The sequence below is a fragment of the Falco punctatus genome (assembly GCF_963210335.1).
Source record: "Falco punctatus genome assembly, chromosome: 15".
NCBI classification, from domain to species: Eukaryota; Metazoa; Chordata; class Aves; order Falconiformes; family Falconidae; genus Falco; species Falco punctatus.
Genome location: NC_137595.1, coordinates 7,965,655 through 7,984,513, shown reverse-complemented (window position 1 = coordinate 7,984,513; position 18,859 = coordinate 7,965,655). Strand labels below are relative to the sequence as shown.

The following is an 18,859-nucleotide window of genomic DNA, read 5'->3' as shown; positions in this document are numbered from 1 at the left end:
AAAGCAAAGTCAAGAGCAAGGTTTTGCTGAGGCAAAGGGTGATGATGAGAGCACTGAGGGCTGCGGGCAACACCAGGCAAAAGCAGACTGCCTGCTCTTCCCTCCTTGGGATGAACTGCTCCAGACCAGACAGTTAGGCTGCAGCAGAAAAGGGTAAATTACTCCTTTTGGCAAGAGCCTTGGCAAATGGGGTATCAAGTCTTCACTCTTCACCTCCACTGAAAGCAGAAGACATGATGAAAAACATCATGGGAGATTACAAAGTGTGATTAATTTAGTATCAAGGGATCATAACCTTAATAACATTTCTAAATAGGATCACGTAACTTCATAGGAGCCTGTGTTCAATGACCCAGTGAGTTCCTTTCAGGCAGCTGTTGGTCCAGATCAAATCTGAGGTTGAATGGACCCACAGCATAGATGCTGAACCTCCTTGTTGGTGTCTCACAGCCAAGTGTGCTGGGTCTGAACATCTAAGACACAACCGGCACAGGTGGCTTAGGTTTCACACAGCTCATCTCTATTATTCTCCACTGGAATACAATGTGTTTTTCAGTTCTGAACAACATGTAAAGTTTAAAAAAAGTCTCACAGTTCTCCACAATTTCAAATGCAGGTTCTCCTCCCCCTTCTTTCTTTCTCTCCCATGAAATGCAGAATGCACATGCATTAACATAATTAAATGAGGGACCCAGGCTAATGAGACTGATTTGGTCTAGGAAAAAAGTGTATAATTAGAGTGCCAAGTAACAGTACTATCAGTGGTGACACGATGCTTGGAGCACCAAAAGGACATTCAGTATGACAACATAAAGGCCTTGCATTTTTGCTGGTGACAAAATCATGTGTGCACATGGAGTAGGTGGAAGAGCCAGCCTCCCACATAATGTGCTTAAATGTCCTACCTTTTCCTCGCCCCCGGGACTGGCTCTGCCAGTCATCCATTGCTAGGGAAGCAGATAACAAGCCATTGTCAAGGGCAACCGCAAAGCTACTTGTTTCCTATTACCATCCTTAACATTTTCTATCTAATCAGATTTCCTGTTGGTTGAGGAAAACTGCCTTTCCTCATTACCAGCTGCTATCCCAGATTTCCCTCTCCCCATCCCCAATACATATTTTGCCATGCTTGTCTGCTTTTCTGTGTAAAAAGGTTATGTATGCCTGGAGGGAGACTAAATGTTAGCAGGGGAAAAAAAAAACACACAAAAAAAATCCCACATGAAAACAGAACTGTGGGCAAGAGGCCAAGACTCTTGATTATGTGACTGTGACTACCAATGGGTATTTTTAAAAAAACATTTCTCTCATTATATTCCCTCCTCTGGATGTAATAATACAACTCAAATTACTTTTCCAGGAGTAGGCTTCTTTTTACATAACCATGTTTTATACAGAGAGCAACAGCTTATGTTTAAACTACTTAAGAGAACAAATTTAGATTGGGTATTAGGAAAAATTTCTTCACTGAAAGGGTCATCAGGCACTGGAACAGGCTGCCCAGGGAAGCAGCTGAGTCACCATCCCTAGGGGTATTTAAATGACACATAGATGTGGCACCTGGGGGACATGGTTTAGTCCTGGACTTGGCAGTGTTAGGTTTATGGTTGGACTCTATGATCTTAAATGTCTTTTCCAACCTTAAATGATTCTATGATTCTATGAAAATATATTTCAGATGGCCCTTCTCCTGCTAGCAGTGTATTCCTGGCTTGAGGGAAACTATAAAAACACTCTGTGTTTTGCTGCTGCTTGGATGTAATTGTAAACAATGCTCAATGCCCACAGGACCTAGCATCCAGGTAAGGATGTCAGGTCTGCTTGTTTTATTGCATTTGAGAGATCCACAACATTGTAAACTGTAAAATGACTTCGACAAATCAAAGCTAGAACGATGCAGAACCAAGCAGAAGCTCATCTTTTAACTTAGTCCAAAGTTTCCCATAGCATTAGGAAAGGCAACATCCTATCTGAACTGCTATCCAGACTGACAGACCCAGCTGGCACTAGACCCAAGTGGAATTTTCCACATTTTGGGAAGATAATAATATTGTGATTTCCTACTGTTCTCCTCTTTCCTTCTACATCTAGCACCTTTTTTTTTAAAAAAAAACAACTCTCCTTGCTATAGTTACTGGACCAAGGACCTTCTATCTGTCCTTCAGTCTGATATCAAATGTACTGGCCCTGGATCTATTCTGCTAAGGTGTATTTGAGGTATACCGGTGTCGTGAAAAATGATGACATTACAAGGAGGCTGGTAGGGTGTCAGGAAAAGAACAAGAAAGCAAGAAAGGTTAATTTAGGAAACATGGACCTAATTCTCTTGTTCCTTCTTTTGCTTTTAGAAACAGGCCTGAGATACGAGAAATGATAGGCCACCTGGTTTGGATACCAGAGCAAGGTGGTATTGAAGTCTTTCAGCAGATAGTACAACGTTCCCCAGAAAAACCCACAAAAAGCCGGGAAAATCTTTTACCTGGTATCATCATACATGCCTAGGGGGTTCAAATCCTGAAGTGATAAATGAGGGTCCCCAAGCATTAACCCTGTATGAAAGTAGTTAAAAAGCGCAGAGAAGAAATCCATCACCTAAATGAAATAGTTAGGCAGAGTTGCAAAGTTAGAAACATGCAGGATTTACTATGTGTTCCCATGTTATTACTCAGCAGATACAAAGGTGCATTTTTATCCTCTCTGCAGAGCCTTTCAAGCCTGCAGTTTTCCATAAAACTTCCATCATGACTTTTTACTCAGTTTTCCTAATAGCTTCTTAGTTGCCATACTTTCCAATACCTTCAAAAATGTGTAAGTTATGCTATAGGAACAAGTTTAAACATTTCTTTTCATTCATCCTCAGAGCACAACTGAGCTGTTAATGGCTGGGCTCAACTAGAAGGTATTCAGGTAGGGTTTGTTTCAGCCACTCCATCAACTCCAACGGACTGGTTCAGTGTTTGCATGGAAAGCACAGTTCAGATCATTTATTTTTCAAGCTTCATGCAAACAAACACCTGAGGATGATACACATCAGTCTTTCAGTGGGTCAAACACCATTGCCAGGCAAAATCAGAGATTTTTGAAGAAAAAGATCAATGCAGCCCAGGCAATTTAAGCTGCAAGAGAGGCTAAAAGGATTCCTGAACATGTATTTTCCCTCTCATGCTGGAGGCAACATCTTTCACAGAAACACATACAGAAGTCACGCAACAATAAAGATTGATACCCCTATGAATCCCCACCAACTCAGATGGTTGTGGGACAAGTCAATATGGCCATAGCTTCCTATGCCCTGTCCAGCAATGCAAAATTCCTGGAGGAGAGGAGGAGGGATAAAAACAGGAAAGCGAAGAGACATTCATCCTTGTATACGGCAATAAAAGATGAAAAGCTTTGCTCTTAGAACCAAACATTTTCAGTAAGATTGATTAACAATACCATATGCCACAGAGGAAGGAGTAACACAGCTGTCGTTGGAGAGAGACAGGATGTAGATTTATGAAGAAGCTAAGAGCAACTGTTGGCTTCCAGGTGACAACACAGCAGAACTGATGCTCCCCCGGTCTTCAGTTACAGCCTGCACCTTGCAAGCTTCTCCCAGCAGATCCTGAGTTCCTCAACATTGAGACAAATGATGCCCCCAGGACACTCGAGCTCTGGAGATGAAAAGCCCAGCACACCTCCGCTTCCTGAGTTCCTCTTAAACATGCCATTAGTGTGTACATTGTTGATTTAGTCACTGAAAATGATCAGACCTAGCTAAGAGCTAGTCCCCAACAGAAATCCAGCTCCCAGTTTAAGTTCTGCTGAAATAACCATCAGCTTCTGCTGGAGTTACACGAGCACAAGAAAAAATTGAAATACAGCATGTGAGTCAATGGTGCCAAGTTTAGGGCCCTTCTTTTTATGGGTCACACAGAAACTTTTGTTTCTCCAAGTATCACTTGCCAAGGATGCTAAGCACCTCTAGTAGCTCAGCTCTCATCATTTTCCGAGAAGAGCTGGACATGAACAATTCTGGGCTCACGATTTACTCACGAACAACACAAACCCTGACAGAAGATAGGAAATTCATTACATTTTCTAATCCAGAAGAGTGCTACGGGATTCATCTTTCCTTCATGTTTACTGAGTTCAGAATCATGAAATCACAACTCCTATCAAGTCCGCCCCAGAACTGAGAATTAGGCTTCCTGCTTTCAAAACCCCAGTTTTAATATTCAGTTATATCATCACTGAAACAAAAAAAACCCTCTCCTCACACCTTAGACCAGTGTTTGCATCAGACAATATTTCTGGTAAGATGAGGAAAAAAATGCTATTTTAATTAAAAAATTTTACTTAAAACCACATAGATTTCCCAGAAGTGGTACAAAGAACATTCATGCAAAATCTGGGGTATGTAACAGGAGAAAGCAATTGATTGAAATATTTTGGGCTAACAGTGACAGTTCAGCAATTGACGCCCATCATTACAGGGAGAATAATACAAGTGATTTGTGAGGAAGGACTCCAACCTGCTCGCTTTGCCATTCCTGCAGACTCAGTTGTGGCGGAATCCAGCCCTCAATATTTCATCTTAAAATACATCTACCAGCAGTAGCATTATTTGTCTTGGCAGATACTGGAGCTTATGCAAAAAGTAGAAGGCTTACCATGTGGAATATAAGGCAGTAATGCAAAACATATGGAACAGTAAGAGAATATATTTTAAAAAATTATTTAAAATAGCTTAATCTTATGTACACTAGATGAACAAGTTACAGATACCTCTTTAGTAATTCCATATTAGTAAACACAGCATTAGAAGAGACCATACCTTTGCTTTATCTGAAAAAGAAAACATTCTACTTATTTTTTTCTGCTCTGCATGCATTTCATTTTCCAAAATGCAACCAGGCGTGCATTACATACAAACTTCACCCTGATTCACTTAAGTATAGCTGTCATGAGCATTCTCTAGCGCTATGCAGAAGCCTTATGGAGTGAAAGGAGTTGGGGACAAGCCGAATCTGAGTCTAAGTGCCATATTTTCAGCAGAGTGCAGCTTCAGAAATGTTACTGGAAAGAACCAACTAGGCATCGATGCCGTTTAGGTAGCAAGCAACTTTTGGCAGCCAAAAAAAGGCAGCGTGTAATGATGAGTGCTGAAACAAAAACTTTATTTAAGAAAAAGCAGCGTCACTTTGCTTCCCGCCTAGAACACCACCGTACGCGGCTTATATTCTAGTGTCCCATGATAGCCGAATCAGACACTAACAGGCAAGCAAAGGGGGATATGGAGTGCATCACGCTTCCTGCATCAGTTGCACTACACTGACACAGGCTGGAAAACACACAGCACACTCTAGGGACATACATAGAAAAATAAAAATAATAAAAACAAACAGAACATGGATCCATAGTGCCACAAACCTTCCGGCTCTGTGTTCTCTTTGAGGTGCACTTGCTTCAGTGGGCAGCAGAAGATTTCGTGACACTTAGCACGAAAAGGGGACTCTTTTTTCTTTAATTCCGCAGATTGGATCGAATCTTGCCGTAACATAATGTACTCCTGTGTGCCAGGGGGAGCGTCATCCATAACTGTGGTCACCACATAACAAAATGAACTCAAGTTAGAGCTTGAGGAAAGCAATCTAGAGAATTAAATCAACTACATAATGTCAGGGTGGGGGAAAGAAAGGAGGGGAAATGTTTATAGCAAGGAAGATAAAATTTAAAGTGTAAAGCATCTGAGTCATGGTGGTAGAGGGGTGAGGAAAACATTTACTTATATAAACAATGCTTCTCATAAACATCAGCACTTTATATTGTTTCATGCAACTTTAATAAATAGTAGAATAACACCCTGCTCCAAAAAGTAACAAGGTTCTCTCCAATGTCTTTGCTTTAATCGCCTATAGCACCTATATCTATTCTGCATGCAGATTAAGAAAAAAAAGCAAACAAAGCATGCTTTTATTGCCTATCCATAGGCAATCTCTACGTTAACATCAGGGAGCAATCATTCCACATCTGGAGGTAATGCAACCATCAGTGTATCTTTTCCCCAAAGTAATAAGAACATGCCTTTATCAGAATATATAATTACACACAGTTCCTTACAGCAAGGATGATAATCCAATGACATTTAACCTGATCATCATTTTCAATGGATAGAAGAGTAGATGTACAAGGAGAAAGCACATTAATCCTTTTGATGGTTTTCTTGTAAAACAGCAAGTCATTTTTTAAAGTTGATCTTACAAATCAATACTGCCGTTAATAATATAAATGATATGCAGTCTGAAATGTTTTCTGAATGGGGTCAGACTATTAAACGGTAAAAAGATAAAATATATAGCACACAAAAAGCTCCAGCTACCTTGAAGTATCACATTACTAGAGAGAATTGAAACGCTTTTCCACCCTCTAAAAAATGAAGCCTTAATAGCAGAGATAGTGAGATTCCTTAGCTTACAGCTTTAAGGCACAGATCATCTCTCAAGAACAAAAATTAAACTCTCTTTCAAAAGGCAGTCTCTAACCACTACTAGTTATTTATAGTGTGATGCAGAGATATAAAACTGCAGCCAAAATCAAGCCAAGATTCTCCAACCCTATGAAAAAACAAAATCAAACCCCAAACCCCCCCATAAAAGTAAAATTCTGACAATCAGCGAAGTTAACTACTGATAGGCTAGTCTAAAACTACAGATGCATGAGCAGAAGTGTTGTCCATTAATTCAAACAATTTAACTGTTTCCTAAATAATCTGCCCGCATATAACCATTTTTTAAAACTGTCAGATTTAAGCATGGATCCCTTCAAACAAATATTTTCCTCTTGCATTTTTATGAACTTGATTTTTTTTCTCTGTTATCAAGGATGGTACTAGTAAGAGTCATATCTAGGTGATAAATAAGTGATTCAACTTGATAGTCTTTCTTTTCACAGTGGGCAGTCACCTTCCTTCAAGACCTCATTAATCCACAGGAGACACTTTGCACCATGGCTCTTGTTGCTTCATTAGACTACTCGCAGCGTCAGTAACACTCACTAATAATCCATATAAAGTGTCATTAAAAAGGATGCATGAGCTAATAGGAAAGCACAAGTGGTTCAAAAAAGAGCAGTGGGTCAATGGAGTACAAGGTCTGGGTTGCCATTTAATTGCTCCCTTAATAACGCTAGTTTTACTTGGGTGTGTTCGAAGGGTACGTATGTGTGAATGAAACACACTGACAGCCCTGAGACAGAAGGGCAGCTGCTGGGAGTAATTACTAAGTGTCAACACCCAAGATAAGCCAAAGACCAACGAGCCCAGGTGGGTCACTCCTCTTAAAATACACTCTGCAGAAGCTGCTGTTGCGGGTGTCTGTGTAAAGCCACCAGCAAGCTGCGTGCAGCGCTACTGACGTCAACGGTGCAGGAGCCCTACGGCGCATCCCTCTGACATTTACAGGGATAAAGGATAACGTGCACCATGAAACACGAATAGCCAGCAGAGGAGTGAAATGCACAGCTACTTTCTGCCAGCAAGCTGGCTGACACCCAGCAGAGCCTGCCCCACTAACAAAAACTCAGCTTTGGGCAAAAGGCGGGTGCCTGTGCTGACCCTCTTTGGGCAGACTTCTCCCTGAGAAGTCCTGTTTGACTGGAGAATTCAGAGAATTACCCACAAGGTTCCATGCTGTATGGTGCTGGGCTGCCACTTTAGTGAAAGAAAGCAGAAATCAGGGTAGCAGCTGCTAGACAGGGTCTGCAGGGGAGGAGATACTAGTGAGCACCCAGAGGTGCACCTAGCCACACGGGCTGTTTGGCACTGGGCTAGGATTTCTCAGCTTCTGCAAGCTCAGAGGGCTCATGCGGCATAAGTAAGCCAACTCCGCGGACTGATGCCATTCATGAAGTGTTTGACAGTTGTTTGACATCATTAGGTAGGTCCGCCCCTACCTCAGGCAAGCTCACTAACAACGACAGGTGGGGAAGACATAACTGGTCCTTCACCAGTGTACTTACACACTCATATCACCACCTACACACAGACTTATTTAAATGTGAATAAGCCACAAAGAGAACTACACCTTCAATAAGTGAAGAACATGCTGAAATCAACAAAAGCACATCAGGTTACTAGAATCCAGGACAGCAGGTGCAAATGTATCTTGGGTTTGAGGACCATCATAACACTGACATCTGGAGCAAACCCTAGGAACCACAGCTCTAATAAAGCCTTAATGCTGCAATGATGTATGGATAACTTAATTGATGTCAGTGTTCTGAAGGGAACAGCCAAAACCTTTTCTTAACGTGATGAATGGCCTCAAGTCAGGCTGAGAATTTATTACAAAACCAGGAACACCCCTGACCCCAACACATCCTTTTCCCTGCTGTGATGACAGCCAGACACCCTCATGGAGCCACTGAAATCGCAGTCACAGGACCTCAATTATGGGTCCCAAGAACTAATACACAAGGAAGTTTCAACAACACAGAATCTAATGTAAACAGCTTTAAAGCCTGATAATGTCTATTTTTCATGACTAAAAATAATCAGTGCATAACTACGGAAGGATCATTATTAAACAACTGTGAACAAGCACTTTGGAAAAGGGAGAAATATCACCAGGAATCTGCTATGATTTTGCCAATGGAGTAAAAAAAGCACTTATGAAAGAATCACATATACACCAGAGTAGAAGAGAAATGGTAAATTTTAGGGAATTAACAAAAGTCCAAAGCACTATTTACATACTGTGCTACGTAGAGCAGAGGACATTGTACTCAGCTGTTCCCTCCATTACAGACTCTGCCGACTGCAGGACCTAGGATACGCTTACACTCCTCTGTGTAATGCACAGATACCTGAGCTACCTTTCAATCAGCTAATTTGGGTAGTAATCACAAGCCAGCACCAAGCTCAACAAGGGAAGCAGAAGACCCATGAGAAGCCTGGCAGCTGCCCAGCTTCACTCCATCACATGGATGCTGTTTTCAGGAGTGGTTAGAGGAAACCTTCATTTGAGGCACATCCACATTTCCTTGGCTACATTCCTGAAGGCAGATGTGTAGCCATCCTACCAGCCACCAATATTTGGCTATACCTCTGTCATTACACTTTAGCAGCTGTTCACTCTGATGCTGTCCCCCATCCTCATGGGTAGAACACCTCAGCGTTCTGTGTTTCCTTCTTCCTCTGAGTAAAACCAGGACAAGACTTCATATGTCATGGACGCAGGTCATTAAGATACTAGTAAAAAACTTGAATACTCTCAGTTGCAAGATGATAAATGAATACTTCATAGCTTAAAAAAAACCTAAAAAAAATTATATTTTTTCTTCTCCCCACCCTCCCCTCATAATTTGAAAGAGACTGAAAACACAGCAGTTGTGTACACATGAGAAGAATTTGCTTAAAAGTTAGCGTAAAATAGCTGCCGTAACTAGTATGTTTCCTACATTAAAATGTTCAACTTGCTAATCATCCTGTAGCCATCATCTAACTTGCTATCATCCTGTAGCACATTCCTTAGTTTTTCAAAAAATAAAAATTAACAACAATAATTAAAACTTACTGTCAACAAGCCAGTAGCAAAACAATTCCTTTTTCCTATAAGCCTTACTGAGAGAGAGGAAAGTGATCTTTAGGGTGACTGCCGGCACCAGGATGCTTTTCAAGATAAACTCCAATATGTTTGCTTTATATAAACACACCAGCTAAACAGTCTGGTGGTTTGTGTCTTTCTTTTATGTCCAACTGCATTTCAGTCCCTTCTAGAATTGCCAGAAACCATAACATCATCCCTGTCCATAGGCCCTGGCTCAGATTCTAACTGAATAATCTTTGATATAATTCAGAGCTGTAAGGAAGCATCTCATTTTCCTGCCTGGTTTTACGTGATGAGACCTCAGCTCTGCCAGCTAAAGACTGTAGCAACTGTAGGGTAAACATGTATTGATATCCAGGCAAAAGAAAACCTCATGTTCCTGTTAGACTGTTTTTCTTGAATATATAACACAATTTAACACAAAAATTTTATACTTCCACGGATCCATTCCCTCCTTGAATGACCTTTCAGGTCATTACCCGAAACATGAATTTCCTTCCTCTTCCTTCAGTTCCCTTACTTTTTTTAGTCAGGTTAGTTTCACATGCTGCAAGCCCCAGGATGCTTATACTTGCAATAACTTAGTTTTTCTGGCATTTTGGAAGGACTAAAGTCATAGCCCTACACTAGATCTTCAAGCCATGAAGAGCATTAGAGTGCCTCTTAAATCATGCATCCACAAAGTGAAGAAAATCCCCTCTCTTTGGCACAAGGGAGCAAACTGTAAAAGAAACATTCCCCCAATAACAACTTTCAGAAAAGTAAGACCAGCAGTACATGCCTCACCTCTGTAGCCTGCCAGGCTGTGCTATGAAACAACACTGCAATGCTCACTGAGCACCTCCTTCACCCTTTGCCTCTTCCACCCACAAGAAGGAATGAAAGGTCATGAGTGAAGTTACCCAGGACCCTGAGGCTGTTTACAGATATGTAGGATTTTTTTTTTTTCCTTTTAGGAAAAACATTGGGTATCAAGCTGCTTTCAGCTCCTTACAGGAACAAATCTAAAAAAAACCCTGTCCGAAATAACTTGCTTTAAGTGACTGTCTGCAGGACGGGGAATGGGTAGGAAAGTTGGGTATTTTTCTCTAATAACATTTTCCAGTTGAAGCAGCTGATGCAAAGCTCTCAGGTATACACACAGTAACAAATCCCTTTGCTTATTTTTGTTACTGCTTTGTTTTCTCCCCAGTATATTTCAGTTGAAGGTGTGATTTTTGTTCACCACCTGCACAACATAATGAACTCAGGGCACAAAAAGATTTACAAGCTAATTAAAAAAAAAAAAATAAATCTGTTCTGGAGTTGTGATACGCTCAAACCCCCTTAATGGCAACACAGTCTATCCATACCATCTCCCTATCCAGCTTTGCCAAAATCTTGACGAAGTATTCTTACCGAACAGTCCTGGCACTTGTGCGTCACCCAGAAACCTTACTTTCAGGCTTGCATCTGTGTGCCCGCAGCTCTGAAGCATGGTTGACCCTGACTTGCAGTTTTCACAATGAAGACAGATAACACAGGGAACACACACAGTCAAATTCTCTAATTCTTATTTACAACAAGCTGTTGCTGGAGTGCCTCCTATTGCCCCACTCCTTTCTCCCCAGTACACTATCAAAACCAGGCATCGCACTAGAAATCCACTAAGTCATTCAAAGTTAAAAACCAAAACAGCAAAAATGCCTTGTGGAAGACACAACTTTTACCTTGAGTTTCTTTACATGATATTTCAAAATTAAAATTCCGCTCAAAATGAACTCTCGTTACATCTGGAGGCTGCTGCTGGACAGGGTCCGTGACAGATGACAGCCTGCCAGCGACACAGCAGCACAACTCGTTCACTCCTCTTACTGGCAAGCAATGCCTAGTCTTTTGTTCTCAAACTAATACCATAAATTTCCTCCATGGCAACTCTTTCTCTGTGCTTATTTTTGAACTGATATTAAAAGGACAGTTTTATGGTGTGCATGAATAGACCATAAATTTTGAGATGGGCAATAGCTGTCTCTAAGAGCTCAGATACTTAGAGTCTCGGGGAAGCAAACCCCTTGCCCAGCAGAGGGCTTTTACTACTTGAACTAATGATTTTTCAAACTGCTGATCTAAATTAGATTGCAGTTGGTTATTAGAGGTTGAGGCTTTTGGGATTCAACAGTGTATGATCTAAGAGCTCTTTTCTGTGTCTGGTGGAAGAGGGAGAATAAAACCCTATTTATGGCATAAATGTCACAGGAATATTTAAAATTCATCATTGATGTCCAAGTAATAATCCTTGTGGTATTATCCAACTCCTGCTGTGATTGCCATGTAAGGCAGAGATTCCCAAACATTTCTATAGCCAGCAGCAGCCTGGACATCAGCATGCACCCAGCCCCTGGGGAAGATTCCCCATCCCACATCAAATATCGGTTCTGTTTGTTGTATCTGTTTTTGTTACCCCAGCAGCAGCTGCAGCCAACCACGCCAGCTTGAATCTCATCCAAACAGCCTCAAACTGCTGCAGTCACAGCAGAGGCTGCAGCATAAGGACCCCTAAAGGTTTCTGCCAAATCCTAAACCTACTTGGGGGCCTCATTCCCAGATGGAAATGAAGCAGTGAACAGAAACCCCTTCTGCAAAAGGCTGCAGGAGGAGATGGAGTCCCTCAGTCCTACTCCCAGGGCTTGGTCAAGCATGTGCAAAACAGAACATCCAATCTGGCTCATCAAGTGTGACACCTTCCCCCACAATAAAATAGGAACAAACTCCCCTTATATCTGTTCCATTTCATCCACAGGTGGATTCTGCTTTCCCAGACAGTGCTCCTCCCTGCCTTAGATGGATCGTTGGTAGTTATTGCACAGTCCCTTCTTATACACTCAACAAAATCCTTATTAGAGAATCAAGAACAATATGAGCCTAAATGATGCAGTTAAAACGTGCTTTAGGCAAAACATTTCATTCTGAGTTAATTCTTAAGGTTTGCAATATCCTGCCTTCACCCCCACACCAAAGATTTCACTGATGATTTTAGATAGTGTTTTTATTTCTGATTTGAAACTACTTTCCATTGTGAAATATCTTCATTTTTAAAATAAGGACCTCTACTTTTGCAATCAAAATTGAAAGCCCGCAGCCCTTTTGAACATGTTTCTTTCAATATGTGTAGGAATTTCTAAACTTTTTGATCTGTTGAAAAATTCTGAAATATGCTGTCTTTGGGTCAACCACTCAGAATAATTTTTTCAGATCTTCCAAAAATATTTGCACAGAACACTCCCCCTTGACCTAAAAGAGTAATTGGATTAACTGCTAGCAGTAATAGGCTCTTATCCTCTAAAAAGACTAGCCAAGATAAGGCTGCATGCAGATCCTTGTGCATAATAAAGACAATGACATCCAACATCAAAAATTTGTTGATTAATTCTGCTAAGAATGCATGTCCTCTTTCCCCAGTGGAAAGGACGCTAACATTTCTGCACATAGCCTTATTTCCTAGCTGTTCTGGGAAATCATCTCCTACCAAACAGCCTTTGATTAACTCTAATCTGGCCACTATTCAGTGATGCAGCTGCCTATAACCGTGACCTTACGTGCCCACATGCAATGAAGGGAGCAGAAGGCCCAACATGCAGAGCAGACCCACTTCTCAGGGCAGCCTGCTGCCTCCCTGGAGCCTGGGCTAAAGATGTGAAGAGAAAGCTTCCCACCCTGGTACGGCCCCTGATTATTATCCGTTGCTGATTTTTCAGCAATGACGTTGCAACAAGTCATCCAAGGGCAATCAGAAGAGACTTCAGGGTCTTGGGATGACTGGTTAAGGGATCAGGAGCACAAGTTCGTGTTCTTCTCCATTCTTCCAGTTGCAGGGAATGATGAGGGAAGAAAGAGGAAGAGCCAGCAGATCAATACGTCGTTCTCAGCCTGGTTTAGATTGGATATTAGGAAAAATTTCTTCGCTGAGGGGATTGTCAAGCATTGGAACAGGCTGCCCAGGGAAAGCAGTTCAGTCCCTGTCCCTGTAGGGATTTAAACGACATGTAGATGTGGCACTTAGGGACATGGTTTAGTGGTGGACTTGGCAGTGCTGGGTTAACGGTTCGACTCAATGATCTCAAAGGTCTTTTCCAACCTAAACGATTCTATGATTCTATGAGCGTGGTTTGGAAGAACTGCATTTTCCTCTCCAGATGCTGCTAGGCAGTGCCACCCACCTTCTGCATCTGTGGTGTGATAAAGAGGAGAGCCACGCTGCTGCTCACCAAGGGCTAAGTAACATCCACAATTTACTCTCTATTGTGCAGACCCACTGCCTTTCACTTCCCAGCCACCAGGATCTGCGGTTTTGCTATGCATGACCTGTGCCCACTCTTACTTAACTCTGCAGCTCAGTTCACCATTTGTGTATTTGCCTCTGAATGAATAAATATTGCCACTCTGAGTGGCTTTCTGCTTTTCCCTTTCTGCTAAAATAAATGCAAGCTGGCTGCTTTCCAAACAGGTGGGTTTCTCCATGCACCACAGCAGAAAAGATAGTAATTTTCAGTGTACTGTTCATTTTCCTGGAGTGTGCATATCAAGAGCAGCAGGCACACAGACAGAGCTGTAAGCACACCTGTGTTACTGGAGACACTTCGTGGAGAAGCAGGGGCTGGCTCAAGGGAGGATACCAAAATGGCAGGACCTGCTTGGGCGGCTTCAGAAAATGACCCTTCCGAATTGCACAGGCACCAAAAGATGTTGCACCTGCAGATCAAGTTCTGGCTGTCACCTAATGCACTAGCACACAGCTTGTGAATCAGCCACTCCTCTTTCTGCTCCAAAGATGCAAGGAAGGAAGCCCTGTGGATGACAGGAGGAGATGGAAGGCAATCCTGGATGGAAACAAGAGCTTCCTCACACTCTTCACCCACCCCTATCTACCACGAAACCCACTCTGACCAGCTCAATGCAGAGAATATCTCAGAGCCACACAACGTACCACAGAACTTACGTTTCCCTCCACTGAGAAAGCAAGGAATGTTGCTGTTTCTAAGAGAATATCCTTGTAGTGTGGTAAAAATCAGGCAAGCAGAGGAGGAGGTGGCAAGAGATTTGCTAGAAAGGTCCAGGGATGGGTGGGAAGCTTAACAGTTTTTGAGCAAGCTTTGGAGAGCTACAGTTCACTAATAAATTATTAGATTGCTCTTGTGCAACATAACTTTAATAAGAATTTAATTATTAATCTAGCTCTATTCAGAGCTAGGAGAATAGTTTCAAATGACGGAGGAAGTCAAGAGAAGTGGGAATGCCTATAGCTTTTTTATTCCTATTTATAGGGCATCTATTGACAACAGTAGGGCTACAAAAGGAGACAAAGTTCCCTGTGGTGGAGACAAAAGAAAAACAAAAACACACAAAAAAAGAACTAATAGAAATCAGAATCATCTTGGAAAAGCAAAACAAGGAATAGCAGCCTGTAAAAGGCAACAAAATCATCAAAAAAAGGACTGTATCCTTCTTGGACATCTGAAAGAAGTATCAGCCATACCTTTTGGGAACAGGACATGTGCAGCAGTACAATAAATAGTCTTAAGACCATTTCAGAGACACTTCACTGCTGCAGCTCTCGGGCATTTTGCTAGGAAGAAGGGGATAAGAACAGAAGCACCGTTCATGAAAGAACAGGTGACACCTCTGAATTATTTGCCTCATTTACTCGGGATTAACAAAAGGAAGGAGGCAAGAAATGGAGTGGTTTAAAATTCAAACTCATTACAGAAAAAGCTGTTCTGAGAAACAGCCTCAGAGGAAATCTTCCAAAGCAAAGCACAGAAAACTAATCAGCAGGAGCAAAAACCTAAGTCTGCCACGGAGAGTGCACAGCATGTTCCCACGGCCCTGGGAAGCAGCAGAGCCCTGTACGCTGCGCTGGGTTGGCAGCGCTGCCCGAAGCGGCCAGGGGCTCTGACCGAACTATGTACACAGCTGCTGCTGAACAGTAGAAAAATCCTTCCAGAAAAGAAAAGATCTAATTTAACCTGAAATTAACGTTCCTCTTCATTTTAAGGGTGGAAGTTACTTTCAACAAGATAAAGATCAAGCTTACACAACCTAGGTCTCTGTACATACAGACACACACATACACAAAACATTTCATTTTTAAAACAGTCAAATGAAAGGCTGCAACATTTTCTCATATTCTTTTCTTGGACTAAAGCTTTAGTTAAATTTGCCTTCATCCACAAGCAACTTCTGCAACCCTAAAAGTCTTTCCAGCAAGTTCCAGCACCTGAAAAATACTATTCAAGTGTGGTCTCAATGGAGTCATTCACATGGCCAAGAGAAACCTCTGCCTACGCTGTCGTTTCCACTTACCAGTGTATTACCTACTGCAGAGGCCACTGCTGGAACAGCCTTCCCCAGCCAGCAACTCTCAACCACCCAGCTTGCCAGCACTATGACTGAATATTGCATCTCAACTAATTTGACAATTAGCCAGCTTTTTTTTTTTTTTCCTCTCCATCTGGCCCATGAAGTGTTAAATATCCACTCGAACAGCACATCGATTGAGAGTGGTGTACGACAATACTCACAATACTGTGTTTCCTACCCCCCTTTCCCTGAAAACAAAAGGACCACATTTCAGAAGCCTTCACTTGACACAGGTTTTAGCAACTGTACTTGAAAACATTTTTTCCCCTCTCTACACTTATCTAAATCCCTTTGGACATTACATAAACCTATGTGCAATTATGCTATCACTGTTACACAGCGTAGCTACAATGCACTTGCTGCATATACACAGAGGGCTTTCGCTTTTCACTGTTACAATTTAATCAGCACCAAGCAAATTAGCAGATTAAACTACCAGTTTTCCTGTTACTGTCCACCTTAATGATCACGCATGTAGCGTCCAGCTGCATGGTCCATATATTGAGATCATTCTCAGCTACCAAGCAACTTTCTCGTGTACTGTATCATGGTACTTCCACATAACGGGCAGCACATTCGCAGTGTACTAGCAGCCTAACTGTACCCGAATTACAATAATTTTCATAAGCGTGACCTTAACTGTTTTATTTTTATGTTTAAAGTGGTATCTTTCAATTCGTTGAGACAGCTGCTAGACCATATGAAAGACAAGGTGAGAGGTGATCAGTGCTGGGTCACAGACAGCAGGAAGGATTTTGCTACCTTGCTGCGAACAGTGACTTGGCTAATGACACTGACCTGACAGATCAGGGAGCACACGAGGAAGATTTTCACTGCCCATTTATTCCAGCTTGAACAGACAGAAGCTCACAGCAGAAATTGGAACCAACTTCACCTCAGCAAGCATGAAGCTACCAGCTCCTCCCTCTCCAAGCGGACTCTGGAGGGAGATGCCTTGGCAGCCTTCTTCTGCCTGCCCTGCGGGTGGGTAGTGGATGAGCAGGACCTTCTTGACTCCCCAAAACGGAGAAGCCAACCTACCCCACGTGTGCACAGCCTGGTGACGGTACCGAGACAGGCTGCATAAGCACAACATTACAAGATTTTCTTGTTCCTCCTACTGTTTCAAGCTGCCTCCACTCAGATAGGAGCACCGATGCCGCAGAGCCACTCAATTCTCTGAGCAGGTGTGCAAGCAGTGAGGGAAGATAAACCAAGAAAGCTGCCAGTGGTGTAGCTTAGAGTACATGCACAATGACATCGGCATGGCCCCAGGTGCACCGAGGCGGCTGTGCACACAACCTGGAACACAAAAGTGCCGGCACTCTAGAGTAAAGCCTGATCCAAAGGGAATTTCAATACTCTGATTGCATACTAGCAAAAAAGAGTTAAAAACCCAAGAGGTGCTGTGTTTCAGTCAAGCTGTAAATAACTCAGATGAATGACTGTGGCCCGGCAGATCACTGCTTTGTTCAAAGTGGCCCAGCCAAGGCCAACATACCTCGCAGTTGTTCGTGACCAAGTGACACGTTGCCACCAATGGGAAGGGCACAGTGACAAGGTCATAGAAAGGAAATAAATTTTGAATCCTTTGCAAACTAGCACACATTTCCACGCAACTTAGCATGAAATTCAGATGTTGCTACAAGTGACCTCCATGCTCGGGTGGCTGCTGCTCCCTGAGCTTGCACAGCTACTGTCCACTGCCAGCCGTGGGAGACAGCTCTGCAGCAAGAACTTTGACAATGCGCATAAATGTGCGCTCACAATGCGCAACACACACTTTGGAATTAACTTTTCCAGAAATCAAAAAGCAAAATGATCAAATAAGGCTGTTCTGCTAAAGCAAAACAAAAAACCACAAAAATAGTGGAGTTTATTGCCTTTATATATATTTATATTTTACATTACATTGCATAATATGCTCACATTGGTGTTCAGCACTGTAAATGACATAAAAAATAACCCAAGGCCGCAAACACAGCAGAGCTCTAAGAAAAAAAATCGCCACATTTCACATTCCAGTGCATGAAGTGAATACTGCAGTCCTCTAGCTTGTAACAAAGTTAGCAAAGACAAATGTCTTTCTTAGGAAAAAGATATTGTTTCAATACTGAGCTACAAATTGGCTCCTATCCTAGTGTTTAGGACTTAGTAAGTGGACTTTATTTTAGTAGAAGGAAAAGCCACTCTTTTCAAACTAAGGACACTGCATACTGCAGATGGAAGTGGGGGAGCTGCCTCTGGGGATACAATAATCACTTTTTGTACTGCTTTGAAACCATCAATATTGGAGACAAGTCACTATTTCATGTCGTTATCATATGTATGTCTAACTGGGTCTTTACACAGCTCAAAATAAATACATTTATTCTGGAAGTTGTTTCAAAAACTTTAAAACACGGAAAGGACTTTGTTGCTGTAAATGTCTGGAACTTGTGGGTTCATGCCAGCTCCAGTTAAACAGGAAAAAAAAAAATAATCAAGAAAATCTTCAGAGCAATTTGCAGTAGCTGAATATTTGGCCCATGCAGCTGTCAAAACAAGTGCTCAAGTATGTAGGTCCTGCAAACACTCATTACTGAGCATTGCAATGCTTTGGACAGTTCAATTTTGCAAACCATGTGCTCAGCAGTATTTGTACAGTTCCTAATCACCAGTGGAAGGAGTCTTTGTATTGCTCCTTTCCCTGTATGCCACATAAGCACTTACTTTTTAATATTAGCCCCCATGATTCCACTTGCATCTTAAGTGACTGCTGGAGAAGACAAAATAAATTTTTAAAGGGTTCTCACAGAATTCATTTAAGAAACGAGGTCTTTGCAGGGTGAAACAAATCTACCTTCCCTTTCACTCTTAAATCTACTAATCTG

The 18,859-nt window shown here is 42.0% G+C and overlaps 1 protein-coding gene across 5 annotated transcripts in view; it reads right to left on the bottom strand.

Annotated features, from left to right (window-relative positions):
- The window catches only part of FGF13 (fibroblast growth factor 13), a 330,133-nt gene that overhangs the window by 109,268 nt on the left and 202,006 nt on the right, over positions 1-18,859 (bottom strand). For 4 of the 5 annotated variants that reach the window (XM_080366112.1, XM_080366113.1, XM_080366116.1 and 1 more), the window contains exon 2: positions 5,416-5,583. The exons of the other annotated variant lie outside the window; for it this stretch is intronic. In XM_080366112.1, the coding sequence (XP_080222238.1) occupies positions 5,416-5,583 (168 nt within the window). The remainder of the gene's footprint in view (positions 1-5,415; positions 5,584-18,859) is intronic. 5 annotated transcript variants of the gene reach the window in all.